This window comes from Xiphophorus maculatus, chromosome 23, assembly GCF_002775205.1.
Source record: "Xiphophorus maculatus strain JP 163 A chromosome 23, X_maculatus-5.0-male, whole genome shotgun sequence".
Taxonomy (NCBI): domain Eukaryota; kingdom Metazoa; phylum Chordata; class Actinopteri; order Cyprinodontiformes; family Poeciliidae; genus Xiphophorus; species Xiphophorus maculatus.
The window spans coordinates 28,307,050-28,325,987 of NC_036465.1; the positions used below are offsets into that span (position 1 = coordinate 28,307,050).

The 18,938-nt window shown below is 40.6% G+C and overlaps 1 protein-coding gene across 1 annotated transcript; it reads right to left on the minus strand.

Moving 5' to 3' along the window:
- Positions 1–10,964: 10,964 nt before the first annotated feature.
- On the minus strand, positions 10,965–17,540 carry slitrk4 (SLIT and NTRK like family member 4). The gene is made up of 2 exons (XM_005810034.2): positions 16,392–17,540; positions 10,965–15,763 (listed from the first exon to the last, which is right to left on the minus strand). The coding sequence occupies exon 2, from the start codon at positions 15,719–15,721 to the stop codon at positions 13,160–13,162; it is 2,562 nt and encodes an 853-aa protein (XP_005810091.1). The 5' UTR covers positions 15,722–15,763; positions 16,392–17,540; the 3' UTR covers positions 10,965–13,159.
- Positions 17,541–18,938: the final 1,398 nt, after the last annotated feature.

The window sequence follows — 18,938 nt, forward strand, 5'->3', positions numbered from 1 at the left end:
CCTCCCCATCCTTTCTCAAATGTTTTTTGAATTGATTTATTTTAAGTGTGACATACAACACAACTCTGTATTTAAACAGATGGCAACCTTCGAGAGACGCGTCTTGACGCACGTAGTCCCTTGGGAAGAAATTAAAATGAAGGAAACTTTATATTTTGACATGTTTTGATAGTGTTAAGAGTAGTTAAACTTACAGCTGGCTAAAATAAAAGATTGAAATGCAATGACTTGTTTGTTCAACTGGAGCGATGTTAAATCCCAACCGAAAACCACCGCCATGCCTAAAACGTCCAAATTGGCTCTGAGTGGTTTTCAGACTCCCGACGCGTCTCGATGCGAATAACCTTGTTTGCAGTATCTTTATAAAAAAAAACACAACAAATTGCTGAAATGTGCTCAGCAAAATGAGACAATATCTAAAAAGCAATTAGGATTCCAAATGGAGGCTATTTAAAAAAATTACACCCCCACACAGCTCCCCCACCCCCCAACAAGCTCACTGCTAAGACCAAATCCAAATAAACAGTGTAAGCGCTAAATCTGTGGTGTCAGGAGTCTTTAAGCTGCCTTCAGCAGAGTCCACATTATTACCAAAGCTGGCCTGCTGCACGTCCTTGAGGGTCCAATTCATTAGTTAGCTGAAAAGCCCAATCAATCACAATGTATCTGCTAAGACTATGGATAATAATTCAGCTCAGGTACAGCAAAGAGACAGAGAGAGAGAGAGAGGACAGCAAAATGAGACGATGGATGGACAGAGAGAGACGGACAAAACAGAAAGAGAGAGAGAGAGAGGAAGAAGGATGAATGCAGCTATAACTGGAGGCAGCTCAGGGCGGTTTCCAAGGAGATTCTTGGTGTTGCGGTGATTAAAGATCACCTGTCAAAGAGTCTTTGCGGATCTTCGGACATCTTGCCTAAAAACAGCAGGACATTGCTGCGCCGGCGATAAAAAGGAATATGTAAGAACAAACGAAAACATTTCCCCCGACTTCTCTTGAGGTCACTCTAATTGCTGGCGTGTGCGCGCGTGTGTGAACGTTAACAAGCGGCACACATTACATGTTGACTGTCTTTAGTTCTTTGTTGTTGTTTTTTAGCCGTCTCTTTGGGAATGCTTTTGAAGGGTTGGGTTCCATTATGTGATATAAGTTATTGATTAGGGACAGAGAGAGCAAAAAGAAAAAGCCTACATGCACGCCCCCCCCCCACCCACCCACACACACACACACACGCCCAGAAGAGGCATGGAGCAACTAGGGTAGTCTCTAAGGTCTCCTCCACTTGTCTGCGATTGTTCCCTCGTCTCCATCGATCCCTCGCCAATCAATGCAGTGAAACGGAAACAGGTGTACGTTTGCAAGCAGAGAAAACATGAGCAGATTAATCACAACCCTTTGCCCTCATACACAAATAGTTGCCCTACACCTCACACAAATTGGTTTATCAATGATTTTTCAAGGTCTATCTCCAAAATAATAGGGAGTTTAATGATCTCTTAAACCGTAACCATGACTCTGCGATATAGTTTGGATGTTTTATTATGTCCCGCTTTAGCTCTTCGCTCTGCTTAGCCAAGCCAAATCCACAAAGTAATGAAATGACAACACGAATCAGACAATGTTTAGAGAGAAAAATTAACAACAACAAAAAGCCTCATATTTCTTTACTTTGCTGGTAAATTTTTACCTGAGACGTCCGTCAAGAAGAAGAGGAAATTGAACCCAGGACTTTCTTGCTGCAAGGCAACAGCTCTTCCAACTGCGCCACTGTGCAGCCCCGTGATTTTGTCAGTTTCTTTAAAACTACAGACGTTCGCTACAACAAATGGTATATGTCTAATTAGCTTGTTAGCCTACCACTACATGAAGAATGCAAGATACCATTTCCAGCTAGCTCACGGTGATATGACACCATTTTAAAAGCGTCAAGCTAACTATTAGATCACAGACAAAACATCACAGAACCTTTAAAGCATCCAAGCTAACGCACAAAGGAACTATGACCAACAAGACCAATGACAGGTTGACTTCAACCCTCCCTGCTAACTCAGGCTGGTTACTTTCTGTGTTCAGATAGCAAACAAACACATTTTAACGTTCATAAAAGTGCCAAATGTTATCCATCGGTGTTGCTACAAGGTAGCTAAACTAGCAGCTCATGGGTTCTTTGGAAACAGCCGAACAGAAAACACGGCCCATCAGATCCAGTCCTTTTTATCTCGTCTGATTCAGGCAGCTCATCGCAGAGCTCTGGAAACAAAAAGATTAGCTTTAAAAAGCCCAGAGATAAAACTGCTTCGAGAAAATAAAACGGAAGATACGTTGTACATTCGTGCCAATTCGATGTAATGAAATGAATCATTACAGTCCCAGATTACACATTTAGTATCTTTAGATTTTCTTTTCCCCCTGGAATGTCAATGTTGAAAGTGGGGGGGGGGATTAGAAGGATCTAGTGACTGAATGGAATTATGCCCACTAAAGAAATGTCGGCTTCATTCAATTATTTGGCCGTAGAAGGTGTCACTCCTTAAGCAGGAGAATATCTCCCCTTTGGTCACAATCTCATTGTCCTTTACAGACCTCCAAGTTTCAAAAAGAAAAAAGAGCGGGGGGTCGGGAGGAATCTCATTTACAGGGCAGAGCTAGAATGAAAAATTAAATTAAATTAATAGCGTCGACATGGAGCAAAAAGAGGCCCTGGAGGAGCGGTGTGAACGCTCTCTCTCTTCCGCTGTGTTCAATTAAAAGGCAGGACAGGAAGAAGGAAATGGAAGACTTTTAAAACGTGTCGCATTGCTGATGCTCTGCAGAACCAGTTCAAAACTTCTTTCTGTTTTTTTACAATGTCGCTTGAGTAAGACAGAGAAGACATAAATCAGAATCTACGTTTCAAAGGCTGCGACGACTTCTTCTAATATGAGGTAACGGGTGATTTCCTGAAATTGGGCTTTCACTGACGGCGCAGCGTTAAACTCGTCCGTCTGTCTGTTTTTAACAAAGAGGCCGACAGAGAGGAAATTGCTCTTTAGTTTTCCCTTTAAAATGGACACACAATGTAAAGTGCAGCGCCTGGGGGAGATACCGTCGCTGGCGTTAGGTGGCCGCCTTAAAGACGGAAACCCGGTTTGGAGTCTTGGTGTCGTTGTTGGGTTTCGGTCGGCAACAGAAGCATTTCAAATGACTTTCTAGTGGCAGCATGACGATACATACTGTACACAGTCATATTCAATAAATTAGAATACATATGGTCCAATGAGGCTCATTTGTCAGTTGGAAAACAACTTTTACCCAGGCATTCGACAGACGTTTCATCAAGGCTACATTTCTGTATTAAAAATGTTTTTTATTTAATGGTCTCATGTACTATTCTAATTTTAAGTCATGCCATAATTAATGGACATAAAGGCTTTCAAACATCTATTTGTGTGTATTTAATCTATACAATGTGTCTGACTTAGTGATAAACTTCCTAAAATAAATGAAGTTTTCAATAATATTCAGATTCATTGAAACGATCTACAGTATATGCTAATGTTAATTATTTGCCTGATTAACTCAGGCTACGTTGATGATGGTGAACTGGTAAGTAAGTTTAAATATGGTGAAAATGTTAAACAGTTCATTTTGACACCAGTGCTCTTTGCTAGTTTTGTTTTTTATATTTCCACTAAGAGGTTTCCAGCAAACCTGCTGAAATATATATTCATTTACCCATTCAATGTTGCCTCCTTTTAATTCGATTTCACTTATTTACTTATTCATTTTCCAAACCAAAAATTGTCGTCTTACCTAAATTTGTTGACAATTAATTTTTTTTCCCCAAATGACTAATTTGTGATGCTATTGACTGTAAAAGCTGCTGTAAACTCGCGCAGAGCAAAAAAAAAATAGAAAATTCAAAGAATAGAAATTTCAGTATGAGACTGTGCATGTCATGTATGTATAACATGGGACCTAAAACACACCTTTGAGGAACTCCACAATTTATGTCCATGTAAGCTGACTCATATTTATCAGCAGTGATGGCATAGTTACTTTGAAAAAGTAACTTTAACTTTTTCAAAGTAAAAAGTTAAAGAGTCATCAATTAAAGTTAATTGATTGGAAAAGTGACTTAGTTAGATTACTGACTACTTGATTTGAAAAGTAACTAAGTTACATTAAAAGTAACTTTTTAGTTACTTTCTGCAGCTGCTAAGAACAACGCTTCGCCACCTGTGAATATTACATAGATCTTTGCCAATACTTAGTTGCAAGTTATTTTATTATGATAACATCAACAATGTGTCTTCAGTCATAAGGTTGAACTGAAGGGGAGATTGTTTAATGGTTACAACAGTACAAAGAAAACTTTAATAATTTGTGCGTGTTTTTGTGTGTTCCAGTGTTGTCTGGGAAACTATGAATAGGATTTCAGAAGTTTATGAACTCGTTCATTCGTGGCTGTTTTCACGTTTATTGGTCGTTAGCCTCAATGTTTGCAGTTTTCTGGAGAGCAACGCGAAGCTCGACTTCATGCACAGGTATTTATATTAATTTGAAATGAACAAAGACAAGCGCGATGGATCATCCGGAAATGATGGACAGCGAGAGCCTGACTGTAGCTCAGACTAATTCTGGGGCTCATTATGTGTCTCTACTTATTTCCAAGGCCAAATAGGCAACCTCACATTCAAAAGCAGCCCGCGATTCATAAAATTTGCAAGCGACTTTAGAAAAAAGCAAGCCCAAAGCTGCTTAGAATAATTGGACCTGACAACAGAAACTCAAAATAGTTCCTGTTTTTCCAGCAACAAAATGCGCACCGCGATCCGTTGTTTGTTTCTGTCACTGCTGATACTGTCGCATAGAAACGGCGATAACTCCTGAAGACGCTGGAGGAAATAAAATTAAATTACAAAAGAAAATTGTAACGCACAGCAACACAAAGTGATTGGGATAACTACCTTTAATCTGATTACTGGATTTGAAATAGTAACGCGTTAGATTACCCGTCACTGACATCACTGTTCATCAGTTGGTAGAAACTGTTGTCTGTTTTTTAAGTAACTCACAATCCTGCTCAGTCCAGCTGCTTTGATTCAACAATATTAGCATCAGATTATTGGTTTATTAGTGGATATTTTCTGTGAAAATAAGTCATTTAAATTTCCTTCAGAATACTCGCTCTCTATAATCAACCAAGTAAGACAGTTTGCTTTCACACACCGTGAACCTTTCTGTTTTTTACATTTTGTCACATTACAATCACAAATTACAAAAAACAAACAAAAACAAAATAAAAAGAATTTTTAAAAAAAGTAATTTGTTGCAAAGTCCAGCATATTTTAAAGTGGAGGAAAACAATAGACTGTTTTAAATACTGGGAGCAAATAAAAATCTAGTCAAGTGGAACCGTTCCTACAATGGAATACCTTAAATAACACAGGTGTTATTGTTGGCCTATTCAAAGTCCAGACCTAAATCCAATTGGGAATTTGTAGTAAGACTTGGAAATGTATGTTTACAGACTATATCTAACACATATGGTTGAGCTTGAGCAAGGCAAAGCAGGCGGTACAAAACGCTAAGTTTCAAACATTTTTTTAGCTTTTCTTTGCATAAAACATTAAAAACTATAAATGATTTGCTTTCCAGTTCACAAATATACAACACTCTGTGTTCAGCTGTGAGGTAAAATCCCATTAAAATAAACTGTAATATTAAAACCAAACAGATATGAATACTCTTGTAGTCACTGTATGCTTTTAGAGATTTTCCTAATCTTCTTACTATTTCATTTTAATAACATATTTTTAAAGATGCTTTTAACACAAATAAAACCGTTTTGCAGGTCATTAGACACATTGAGGATGATTTCCTCAATAAGCAGGAAGCAGAATACAACAGAAGATTGAGTTTTAAAAAAAAATATTCAGAAAAATAAAGCATTGAAACTTTAGGACAGATGTAAAAAATAAAATGTATAGGCACTGGCAAAAAAAAAAAAACAAACAAGAAAAAAGAAAGATGTGTGTTGGGATGAGTGGAGTTATTTGGACAGAGATTTAAAAAAAAAATCCTAAAATAAAAAAAAAAACGTCCAATCACACCAGAAAAATGGAAGGAAATTTATACAAATGTCCAGTTGGTACCAAGTTCATGGAGATAATTGAAATAGTAACAATTGGTATTTCAGGACACCAGAATCATAAAAATATTCTCAAACTATTCAAATATTTGTTGGAAAAATGTATTTTCAAACTGGGTCCATATATGCATATATATGACTAATTGTGCCTAAAACGTCTTGCATTTAAAGTCGTCGATGCTACATATAGGATCTTTCACCTGCCTGTCGTCATGGAGACGGAGGTGGGCTTGGGTTAGAGCACAGCAGGAGTTCAAGGGTCAAGGGTCGCGATTATTGTCAACAGCAGCACAAAGAGTCTCGATGTAGAGATTAAAACCCAGAACTGTACGTCTTGAAACAGAAAATGTTTTCCTCAGACTTCTTTAGCCGACCATAGTGGCCTGATACCGTAATACTGAGATAACAGAGAAAAAGATGGTAATATATGTTGGAATAAAATATACTTTGCTTTTTTTCCTCTTCGCTTTTCTGCTGTTGTTGGTTTTGTGTTTTTATCTGCTTTGTTGGCAGCAGATCAGTGTTTATCCTGCAGTAATCTGTGGTAAACCAACACACTGCTCAATTATCCACACAGAATCAAACTACGACCTTGTCGGTGCATAGAAACAGCGTGCTGTCGAGGCGCATGGGTTTATTTGAAACGTTTTGCACATCTTGACACCAAATGGATCAGATAAGAGTGCATAAAATGTCAGGGTAGTCGCTTCTTATATAAACACATGAAGTGGAAAACCATGTTAAAAATGTTCATGAAAAGACCGAAGAAGTAAAGGAATTGAACATCAACGGTGAGCGTATGCAAACTTCTGACTGGAACTGTGATTCGGAACATTTTCACCACGACAAAAAGACGGAAGGAAACTAGCTGTACTCCACATGACGCTGAGAAAATTCACTGAGTCTTTTCTCATTATGGTTCATTATTGTCAGAACAATGTCTTCTTAACACATTTTAAGGGTGAAAGTAAACAGCAGCTTTTTACAGTAACATAATGAAATTTAGCTGCTGGTTAAAAAGGATTTGAATTTGGTTGGCATGTTTGGTTGCTCCCTGCTACGACGGTTCATACAATCTGCACTCAGAGTTCCTGTGTAGCGCTGGAAAGTCTGGAAAAGAAACACATTTGATTTTGCTTTTTTTTTAAGTCTGAATAGCTACAGAAGTTGGTTTTATTTTCCGGACTTGTTCCGTTGTCCAAAGATTTTTTGCAGTGGGGGGTCAAAGGCCCCAACATAATTATTTACTTTTCTTCAAATTAATCTTTTTGGCAATGAGCTAACAGGCAGCATGTCAGTAAAACAGGCAGAAAAAATAGTAATGTCTTTTTTTGAAAGGGAATCTTTAAACAGGCACAGATTCAAACCTGAAAAAAAGCTCAAGCATGTTAGTCATTTGGAAAGTAAAGCATACATGTTTCTAATTGATATCATTTATAATATTCAGTCATAACCCTAAAACCTTTGATCCAAAACATAAAACATATGATCTCTGAAAGGATTTTCTTTTTAATCTTAACTTATATTTAGATAATGTTTTTTTACCCACTCTAGCAATAATGTTTTGATCAAGATCTTGATTGTTTTGTGTTATTTAATTTAGTCACAAAAGGTCTACAGACAAATACAGTCTTACAAAAAAAGGAAATAATCATTTCACTGCTTTCTGGGCCGCCAGGTTTGTTTGGATCAGGTTTTTAAACTGATCTGAACCCGGCGGTTCCTAAACCGGATCCAGTTTAGATGTTTGACAAATCACTAACCCGATATCAAAACCACAAGTCACAATGTGAAGAAATAATAATAATTAAAAAAAAAAAACAAACAGCTTGCCGTAAACATGTAAAGTTTTACGTCGTTTCTTTGGGACTTTATCTGAAAGCAGTAATCAGCTGTATTTATTTTTTACATAAATACCTGGAAATTAAAATGAGCTTCATAGAAAATACATAAATAAAATCCATTAAAACTGTTTAAAAAGAGAGTTAAAGTCACAAAAGCAACATAAATTTGCTTTTCATTCTTCGGCTAAACGCTTTTCCAGCTGAAACTTCTTCAGCTCAGCTGCTTGGTTCTATATCCAAAGTGCACAGCGCCCCTAGTGGCCGATTCCACATCTCTGCTTCTAGCAGTTCTCCCCTTCTATGACCCTCCAATCAGTCATGATGCCTGTAAAAAAATGACTCTATAGTTAACTAATATGTCCTGGTCTGAAACAGGGAGATTTCTTTTTTTTTACAGTAAGCATTCAGTACAGGATTACATAACTGCCTATGCAGCAGGTGGGATGATAAGAGCAGAGAAAAGAGAGAGAAACAAACACAAATAAATGGGGAAAAAAAAGCCACAAGGCTTTTCTCCATGTTTTCTGTTTCTACTCCTGTGTAATGAGTTAAATTGGGAAAAAAATAATTTCTCCACCCTGCAAGTACCTCTTGATCTCACACAGAAACGAAGACACTGCAGTAAAAACGCTGGACTCAAAACCCTTTTTTTTTTTGCAAAATGCCTATCTTTATTTTATTTTTTCATTTTTTGCCATTTCTGGATGATTTATCTTGTCTCTGACGAGCGTGGCGTGACCAACGGGTTTGACAGAACGGGAAGGAAAAGGATGAGACAAAAAACTTTGGACGTATCAGATTCCCTCACCCAACTCCCCACATGGCTTTTTTTAGTTCATAACTGCCAAGGGTTTTAATTATTAACAAGGACAATTCTCTGGCGTGTGGGATGAGTCATGCTTTCTGCTGCCGGGTCTTTCACGAGCCCCGAAAAGGTTGGATCACCACAGACAAGAAGAAGAAGGGAATTTTTAACCCTAAAAAGGCATGAAAGTTTGATAGAAGTGTCTAAAAACGTCCAGGCGCTCAGGCGGCGGGACGAGGGCGGCTGCCTGGGAGGAGGAAGTGGCTCCAAAAAGAGGATAGAAGAAATCCCAGTACGAAGCAGGTCAAAGTTGAATACCACACTGCATTTTTTTAAAATATAATTTTTAATGGCTAAATAGGATTTTTGGAGCAGGTGTTTTGCGAGTTGTCAGTATCTTACCCAGACCCGTTTTAATCTCTTCACTTGGTGGAAATCAGATTCGCCAAAAGAAACTGAACAAAGCAGATTGAACCATCTCAACGCAGCGATTATGATCGCACAAGTCTTGTGAAAGTTTATGTCAACCCTGCTTTTACAGAACTACATGAAATCAGTCAATATTTATTTAATCAAAGGATCCAATCGGTCAGATCACACTTTTGCCTTTTTAGTGCCCGTTTGGGACAAATGATTCTTCGCTACGTCCATTTTCTTGAAAAGTACGTTTTTGAATAAATGACAAGTATAAATATTTGTAAATCTCACCCAAAATTACTTCTAAAAGTGTTTCATTGTAGTCTCTTTCCCACCCTTTTAGGTCTGACCTCTGTATGGAACTTTCCCTTACTGTAAAATGTAAGCATATAAAAGTTCACGGCCACATGTCGCACCCAAAGAAGTCGGGTACAAAAAGATCAAACTCTACAAACACACAAAATGGAAATGGCCCACATTTTTGTTAATTTACTAAGGATATTCTATGTTGTTTCATTGTTTCAAGCATTAAATGCAAGTTTCAAACAAAATATATAAAAAGTTTATTAGACGTATATTTTCCATATGGTGTTTTAGCTGAGATGATGTAAAAACTGAGGAGATAGGATTTACTAAAACTGCTTGTACACTGTTTACCTTATTAGCAGGAAGCTAATAAGAGCCAGGAAGCTTTCACCACCACTGGCTTCTATGTAAATAACAATTCAGTGGTGCAGGTTGCAAAACAACATTTTGAGCCACCTGCTTTGACATTTTTGAAATTTTATTAGTTTAAAAAATGTAATAAATAAATAGAACATAAAAATAAAAAAATCACTACATTATGTCTTGTCTGTTTAACTGACCCAACAGCTTCAGTGTTTGAGAAAATAAAATCTGTTTCTTCTGAACAGAAGAATTATATTGCCTGCTAAGTTATAAACTGTTCTTAATCTCAGAAATTCCCATAAAAAACCTTAAATGAACCGTTTGGATAGTGTTAGCTCCCATTCCTGTAGCAGAAACCCTCACTTTAAGCCATATTTAGCTCCTTATGATAATCTAAACTGAAAATATTAATATTTTCACATTTTAGTGGGTAGTAATTGGAACACATTTACAAGAGACCATGAGGTTTGTTGCTATTTCCTCAGACTTACACCTTCGGTATTATTATGCTAAAGCTACATGAGGAGAGACTGTAGCTGCATCATTTTCCCAGTTTGTTCATCTGAAACCAGCTAGGATCATTTTCTCAAAACTATGACGCTTGAAAAATCACAAGAACATGACTTTTTACATAAATATCATGATGTTTACGCAACACCTGCTGGAGTTGGAGGGGACTAGCGAGTCACAGCTAACAAGCTAACACAGCTAACAAGGTCAATTGACACTACCAGTAGCTTTAGCTAACGTAAAGCTAAAGAAAAGTAACTTTTGACTTGAAAAGTGAGAAAACACCAAAAACATAAAGATATGACCATTTTTCACCACAAATTACTGCTAATAACTTCTCAGAACAAACTTTAAAGAGTCTAAATAATCAGTTGAATAGCATTTTATGGAAATTTGTGTGACAAGTAGTTCTAAATAATGCTTCCAGCTGAGCACACACACTTGAAAATGTTCCAGATGTAACAAGCAGCAGCGCATTAGCATCGACAGCGTTTTTCAGTCTAATAGAACCATGAGGACCGTTTCCATCAAGCACCATAAAAAGGTAACCAGGATTTTAACTCCAAGAAAAAAGGGGGACACAGTGCAAATAGGTGCTCATTTTAATACCTTGATTTCAACATGATTATACAAGAGAAAATGAACCAATATACAGGAGATTTCTGACCAATAGAAAATTGTATTTATTATACTTTTCTTGATACATTCTACTCAGTTGTAATGTCAAAAACACTCAGAAATTTAACTTAATAATGCTTTTTAAATAAGGACCAAATAGAGTTAAGCTGATAAAAGAATTTTAAAATAGAACTTGTCCTGACAACATAACCCCAAACTAAATAAAATTATTTGAAGCCGTCATGTCTGAGCTTTTTTTTTGTTTGTTTGTTTTTTTACTACTAATATTGCACATGGTGTTTTACGATATGATTCTGTCCAAGTCTAATAATTCAGAGCCTCAATTTGTTCGCCTCAGAACGCCTCCTCTCCCCAAGCCCAACAATGCCAGAAGCACATCAAGTTTAATGCACATTTATTTTGGTTGCATAATGTTGATAAGAAACCATTTTTTTTTTTTTTTAAATGTATTTTTCACAACATACTGTGGGAGATAGAAGAATCGGGAAAACTGCTCAGGAGTTTTGCAGACTACCAGGCCTCGTTCTGTCATCTTTCGAGAAGAAACGCTAAAGATTACATCTCACACTCGTTGTGTTTCTGCAGGTTCAAGCTGCTCAGCAAAATGGAAAGAAGCAAAGACCCACTTAGAACAACAGAACAGTCGACTCTTTGTGGCCTGAAATAGCTCTGAAGTGTTTTGTCAAGTCCTCTCTGCTCCGTTTCTTACCCCCTTTTAAATAAAACCAATACCTCTTAAATAATCCTGCATAGAAAAATAAATGAACTATGTTGTTAATTCTTTTAACTAAGAATTGAGAGCTGGCGAGGGGTGCAGGATCGCTGATTGAAATATATTATGGGTTGGTTTCAACACTCTGACTCAAAGTCTCTCGAAGATGCTCCGTCGCAAAGTATTCAGTGTGGAGATATTAGTCTGTCCTTGTAATTTACAAATCAGTCCCACAGATACAAACAATGTAAGACTTACAAAATAAATTCCAGGTTACGCTTACATGGCAAGCAGCTTTGTAACTTTTTTTTTTCCTTCGGGTTTATTTTTTCTTTTCTTTTTTCTCTCTTTTTTTCAAGAAATAACGTCTCTGACAGTGTATGTGCCGTTAGATTTCACCCAGAAAAAAAAAAGAAAAAGAAAAAAAAGGAAACGTACGTTTACTGTAAGTAGCAACTTCAAAGAGAAACACAACTCCATTCAGAAGACACTATATTTAACATGGCTCTTTACACAAGAAAGCAAGTCGTTAAATCATTCCCAAAAAAAAAAAAAGAAAAGAAAAAAAAAGAAGAGTTTTACAGTGCCGTCAGTTGCCATTAATGCAAAACAGGAGCCGTTTATCTTCCCAGCAAAGAGCAGGTGTACTGCTGCTGGTGGGTAATCCAGACAAGATGGCAGAGAGTCTGCTGTTGACTTCAGAGAGGATCCCCAGATGTGGACAACCTCACAATAAAAATAATAATAAAAAAAAAACAAGAAGGGGAAAAACGTAGCATCCATAAAAGTCATTAAGTGTTCAAAACCTCATTCCAGATTCAACAATCCATTGATTCTCTCCAAGCGATCAACACCCGACGCTCCCCCTGCTTTTTCCTTTTGTTAAACACGGCCTGATGGCAGTGAGGTATATTCTCAAGCACTGTTTTCAAGACCCTTTGATTTGGTTGAAACAACAAAAGGAGGAGGAAAAGAACAAAAAGAGAACATAAAAAGTATCCATTTCAATAGCAGCAAAAATACTACGACTGTAATTTAGATTTTTTTTTTGTTGTTTTTTGGGGGATCCTGTTATTAGTTTGCGGGATTCATACAGGTAGTGGAATGGAATATCCAAAAGGTCTCTTACTCTGAAATACATCCGCTCTGATTCTAATAATAGCTTTGTAGTGTGGAGCCATTTTGTCTATCTCTGCATTGGTCATTAAGGATTTCCAGAAGGCACTTTTTTGTTCTGTGTGTGCATGAGCGTGTGTGTGTGTGGATGTGGACATAGAGTTGAAGAAAGAAAGCCAGAGACAAGAGGGTTTGAATGGCGTGTATGTGTGTGTGTGTGAGACTTGAAGAGAGAACAGAAATAAGATAGTTTGCCTGTCTATTGGCTTGATGTGTGTGCAATCAGTGCTGACCATCAAACAAAACCAGTTCCTACATTTTACTCAGGGCAGTCTGCTCCTCGAGCACCTGCAGGTAATCAGGCGTCCCTTGGAGCTTGGCTTTCAACTCATAATACTCACTTTTCCTCTGCTCCACCACGATCTTACTGTGGTTTCCACCTATGAGTGATGATTTCTTCATCTTTTTATCCAGTGTCTTTTCAGGATAGCGGATTTCATACCCGCCCATCCCTATACTGTTAAAATCTCTTTTACTGTCCAAGAAGTTGTGGATGAACAGGCTGGGCTCTCGGTTGGGGAGAAACTCCTCGAGTTCATCGATGGTGCTGAGGCGTTTGTTGCGCTCCAGGGTGGAGAGTAGGTCCTTGTCCTTGTCGGAACAGTTTCGCAGGATGATCTTCTGTCTCTGCGAGTCGGCAAACTTGAAGCCGGCGTCCATGTCTGAGGAGCGTCCAATGCCGCAGGTGTGGCTCTTGCCAATGTGCTCAATGGTCTGGGGAATGAACGTTTCACCTCCCAAGTCATCCCCAGGGATGGACCCTTTCTTGCCGGATTTGTGGCCATGGCGACGAAGCTGTAGAGACAACGAGCCACACTCCTGGTTCCCCAGGCCCTCTTGTCGACCCACGGGCTTTTTATTCCGCCTTAGGACAAAGACTAGAAGGCAGAAGGCCACAAACACAGTTAGGATAAGCACCACAAGTATGCTGAGGATCATAATGGAGAGAGGCACAGGTCCTCCTGGAGGTGCCTTGCCGACTCCTGCGGGTGATACTGAGGTCACAATCGGGGTGGAGCTTGAGATAGGTGGAAGTGTCGTGAGTTTAGGACAGAGAATCTCATTTTTAATCAGACGCAGCTCAATGTTGGCAAACTGCACAGGGGAGGCACATTTCACCTCTTTTGCAGCCACTCCATCACTGAGCCTCTGCAGCCAAAGCTTGAGTGCGACCAGATCGCAGGAGCACTCCCATGGGTTGCCCTCTAGATCTATCTGGGTCAGCGACCGCAGATTGTCCAGGACACCACTCACTGGCAATGTCATGAAGTGGTTGTTTTTCAAGTTGAGCCTGGCTAGAGGGACACCAGCAAAGATATAGGCTGGGAGACTCCGAAGGACATTGTTGTTGAGATACAGGAGTTGAAGATTGGGCATAGAGTCAAATGTGCTTGCAAGGATCTCTTTAATGGCATTGTATTCCAAATAAAGGTACTGGAGGTTTGTGAGTCCCAGAAACATCTCTGGGTGTAGCTGTTCAAGTTGATTTCCATTCAAATACAGTCTCCTTAGATTAGTAAGGTTAGCAAACACACCTTTTTGTACCACTGCAATTTGATTACTGCCAAGATGAAGCAAATCTAAGCCCTCAAAGCCTTGGAAATCAGTTGGGCTGATATCACGGATGTAATTCCCACTTAGGTGAAGTTTCTTGGCATTTGGGGGTTTGGAATTAAGATCAGCAAGATTTCTTATACTCCTTTCCTGACAGCTTACGCTAACACCAAAGTCAGAGGGATGGGCCTTACAGCTGCAAGGGAGTGGACACAACATTAGGGGAGTCCGTGGAACAAGCTCTCTGTTTTTGCCAAAAGGGGGTAAACCAGCCACAATGCCGTTTCCATAAAACTTAGACGAGTCAGTTGTTTTTGGCGATTTTGGAGCCGCTGTGGTTGGCGTCATTTTAGATGGCCCCTGCCCATTTTCAGGCTGTGCAGGTGGCATCTTAATATCAAATTCGCTTCCCGTTCCCATGGGACAAAGCTCCTGTCTGTTGGTTTCTTTCAGGAGCCTCCCATATAAGTCACTTGGTGTTTCACATATGGCCTCGCCAATAAAAATATTGTAGGGCATGTTTTCAAGCCACGCCTTCAGAGGTGCTAAATCACAGGTACAGTTCCAGGGGTTGTCGTCAAGCTGCAGCTCTACGATCCGGCCGATATGCTCAAGGACTCCTAAATAAGGAAGGTTCTGGATCCTGTTTCCTCTTATATCCAAGTGTGTGAGAGAGGCAAAGCGGAAAATGTTCTCAGGAAGTGCCTGTATGAGATTATCATTCAGAATCAGCACTTTGAGTTTGTGCAGTTTGTTAAATGCTCCCTTTTCAATGTATTTTATTAGATTGTAGTCAGCCTGAAGGTATTCCAGGTTTTCAATGCCTTGGAAAGTGTCAGCTCGCAGCACCTTCAACTCGTTATTGTTAAGGTGCAGCTGCTTCAACGCGCTCATCCCCATGAATGCGCCACCTTCGATGTTCTGCAGTTTATTGTTCCCCAGCTGCAGTGACACAGCGTGGGTGAAGTTGAGGAACGAGTTAGGGTACAGCACAATCAGAAAATTGTTCTGGAAGTTCAGGTGGTACAGGGAGGAGGCCGGAGGGATGAGCTGCGTGGGCCTATAGACGGTGATCTTCTCGCAGTTGACGTACAGCACGTTCTCCACCGACATGCAAGAGCAGGCAATGCAGGTCTCGGCCATCAGGTCCGAGGCAGTGGGGTCCGTCATCGGAGGTCCGTCTGACATGGAGGAGAGGGATGAGGAGAGGGAGCCCGAGATGGAGGAAAAAAAGGCTGCCAGCAGGGGTACGAGCAGCATCTCGCCGGTTAGAAAACCTCCCCCAGTAAACCATTTAGTAACCTTTGGAAAAAGATAGAAAGAGAGAGGCATGCAAAAAACATTCAATTACTCAGGCGTAGATATGTGTGGAAGCACACACTCACAAAATGCAGGCCATTTGAGACTCATAAAACAATTCTGGCATCTCATTCATTAGAAGGCAGTTTCTTCATATTCCATGAGAAAAAAAACACTGCTGTGTATCATTTCTCAATGTTCTGCATTGCCTTACTTTTCATTGGCTGTCTAAAACTATCTTGATTACTTAAACATAATGAATGCTGCAGATCCTCCCGTCTTATTCTGGCACCCAAAGCGTGATGCGTCGCCTTAAAAATGTCAAAGGCAGCAGCGTGACTGTTTGGCTCTTTCAACATGATCAAAGTCAAAAAGCTCTCATTTTGCATGAAGTGTCATCTAAACCATCAGACCTTGAAATACGGCTTATTTGGCAATGTAAAGCCAAGGGAGAAAGAACTGGGTCTGTGCCCATTGCTGAAATTTTGAGAAGCCTGGATGCGACCGTCCTTCAGTCTTTTAGTCAGAATCTACTGAGGTAATTTAGAACCTTTAAGAGTGACCAAAGGAAAAAAAGGGTCTGGGTTATCTTCAAATCATGGAATCTTAATTTAAAAAAAATGTGACTTACCAAAAGCTGCGGTGGCAATGAGCGCGGCTCCCTCTGGAGACTTGGGGCAGCATTGATGGAGACGTGCGCAAAACAGTCCTTCCAGCTCGAGTGTAAGAGCGCAGATGGATTTGAGGGGGTGCAACAAGGTTTCTCTAGCCCCTTTATGCCCCTGTGCAGCTTTAACACAATCCAAGCTAAACTAGAAGGAGGAATAGGGAAGAGGGTAGGGTGGGGAGTAACAGAGGAGGAAAAGGAAGTGGGGTGGATGTATAGGGAGGGTGCGGGGGTCTGATTTCATCCGATGCACCTCTTGCTGACGGGCTCCTTTTGCTTGGAAAAATCTCCCCGCTGGTCATTGGGCCCCCAGAGCGGCTGTACTACCTCCATGGGAGAGGGCTCATTTGCTTACAGAGGAGGTAGAAAAGGCAAGAAGAGCACAGAAGTATGGTGAAGTAGAGATCTTCCCCCTCTTTCCTTTTGCCTTTTTTTACCTTTAGAGATGTTGACGGCGATTCCAGAGACTCCGAAGCAAGGAAAAGGGTGCAAGGTGGATGCAGCCAGATAAACCTCTCATTCTCAAAGGGTTCTTTTCCCCAATGCAAAACAGAGGAGAAAGGAGGTTCCAACACTGTGCGCCCGGATTCAGATCTGCACCGCAACCTTCAGCGATCCATGGAATAATAAATACTGGGTCGTTATGAGCTGAAGTTGCGCAAAGGGGTAAGGAACAGCCAATGCGCTCCAGTCAGACTGTGGGTTATTTTCCATCCTGGCAACATATTTCCAACGTTGTTCTTGGTGTTTCAGTCAGGGGTTAAAATAAAGAGAGGTCAACACTACACATAAGACATGTTTCAAAAAGAAATTACTTGTCACTGAGCCTTCAGTCCGCTCCGGTGCAACAAAATAGGAGCAGGAAAGTCCGCGCTCTCACTGTCCCTTCCATCCCTCCCCCCCCCCCAGTCAGAGAGCACAGCGGATGGGAGGAAATTGGAGGACCGGTAAAGCGTTCCTCTTAGATTAAAAAGGAAAAAAATATATATTTGTATCCAGAAAAGAGATCGGAGATAGTGGAGGAGTAGAGGAGGTTTGCATTACCTCGTCCTATAGAGACGCAACGGGATCAGGTGCAGAAGTCTGCTAGTGTGCAGCCGCATTCATGGAGCTTCCCACACGACTGACAGAGGAGAGTGCAGAGATGTGGAGAGAGCGACAGAGAGAGAGAGAGAGAGGAGGGAAAGAGGGAAGCAAAGGGAGGGGGAGGGGGGTCTCTCTTAGAAACTGGAGAAAAAAACCCTCAGACCTTGAAACAGATTCATTATGTCAACTGCACACTTCTAATGGCTGCATTTCTTCATCTTTATACATTTAGATCTCAGTTGTTGCTCTTCAGTTTCTCCCTCCGCATTAATCTTATTAGTATTATTTTGTTTTCTCCAGCCTACCACAAGAAGCAAGTAGGAAAGAGGGTGCGCGAGTATGCGTCGGTTTGCATGGCTTGGATGGACTTGGTGTTGGGCTAGGAGAGAGAGAAAAGCTGCCACACAGTCACAGCTCCGACTGCGACCACGAAGGGGGTTAGGGGGGGTGTACGCGCGTGCGTGCATGTGCATGAGCTGCATTTTAAACAGACGAGAGCAGAGAGAGCGAGGAACCAACTGGAGGAGGAGGAGGAGGAGGAAAGGGGACGGTATTGTGGAGTGCTGCAGTCGGAGAAAACTGAGGAGGAGGTGGTGGGATTCAGTCAATCTTCACTGCTCTTTTTTATTCCCTCACTCATTTTTGTGTGTTTTTATAGAGGGAAGACAGATGCGACAAAGTGAAGAAAGAGAGAGAAGACTTCCTTCCAAGTGGGGTTTCCACCTGTCCCTCCCCTTCCCCATGATGAGTAAAAGACGCTGCCCCAGCGGAGTGTCGACACCAAAAACCCTCTCTCTGCGGGAGCGTACCTGAAACCCAACAGCCTCAGCGGAAGCTCCTTACCTCTGGTTTCCTTTTGCAACAGGTGGCGGAGCCAAATGACGCACAGACAGGAGCCAGGCAGGTAGGCAGGGAGGCAGAGAGACAAGGAGGCAGAGAGGCAGGGAGGCAGGGATGGAGGGACAGGATGGAAGTAGGGTTTTTACTGGCGTATTTGTACATTTGTTTAATGGCGCTGCCTATGATGATGGAGAAGAACTGAGGGTGGAGGGGTGTAGGTCACAATGCAACACTTTCGAGGCAGATGATATTATTTGAAATTTCAAAAGGTCACAGATGATAACTGTGACCTTTAGTGGTTCAACTCCTTCTGGCTCTGACTGCTGTACATGCAGACTTGACATAAGTGTGGCAGAAAATTTGTGTTGGAAGGAGGTGGCATGAGTGGATCTCCAGTTGACCAGTAGTTTTACCACACTACCACATGAAATGTTTGACAGTCGCATGCAAAGTGAGTTTCAAATTCTATAGAAGTTTTAAACGATTGGATCTGAATTTACCCAATAGCATTACTTGGTTGTGACACAAGTAATGCGCCTGTTCGACCGATGGAGTTTTCTGGAAACTGTGTAACCAACCATCCTC

Bases quoted from the DNA above. Each gene is read 5' to 3' on its own strand.
- slitrk4 (XM_005810034.2), bottom strand. From the start codon at position 15,721: ATGCTGCTCGTACCCCTGCTGGCAGCCTTTTTTTCCTCCATCTCGGGC.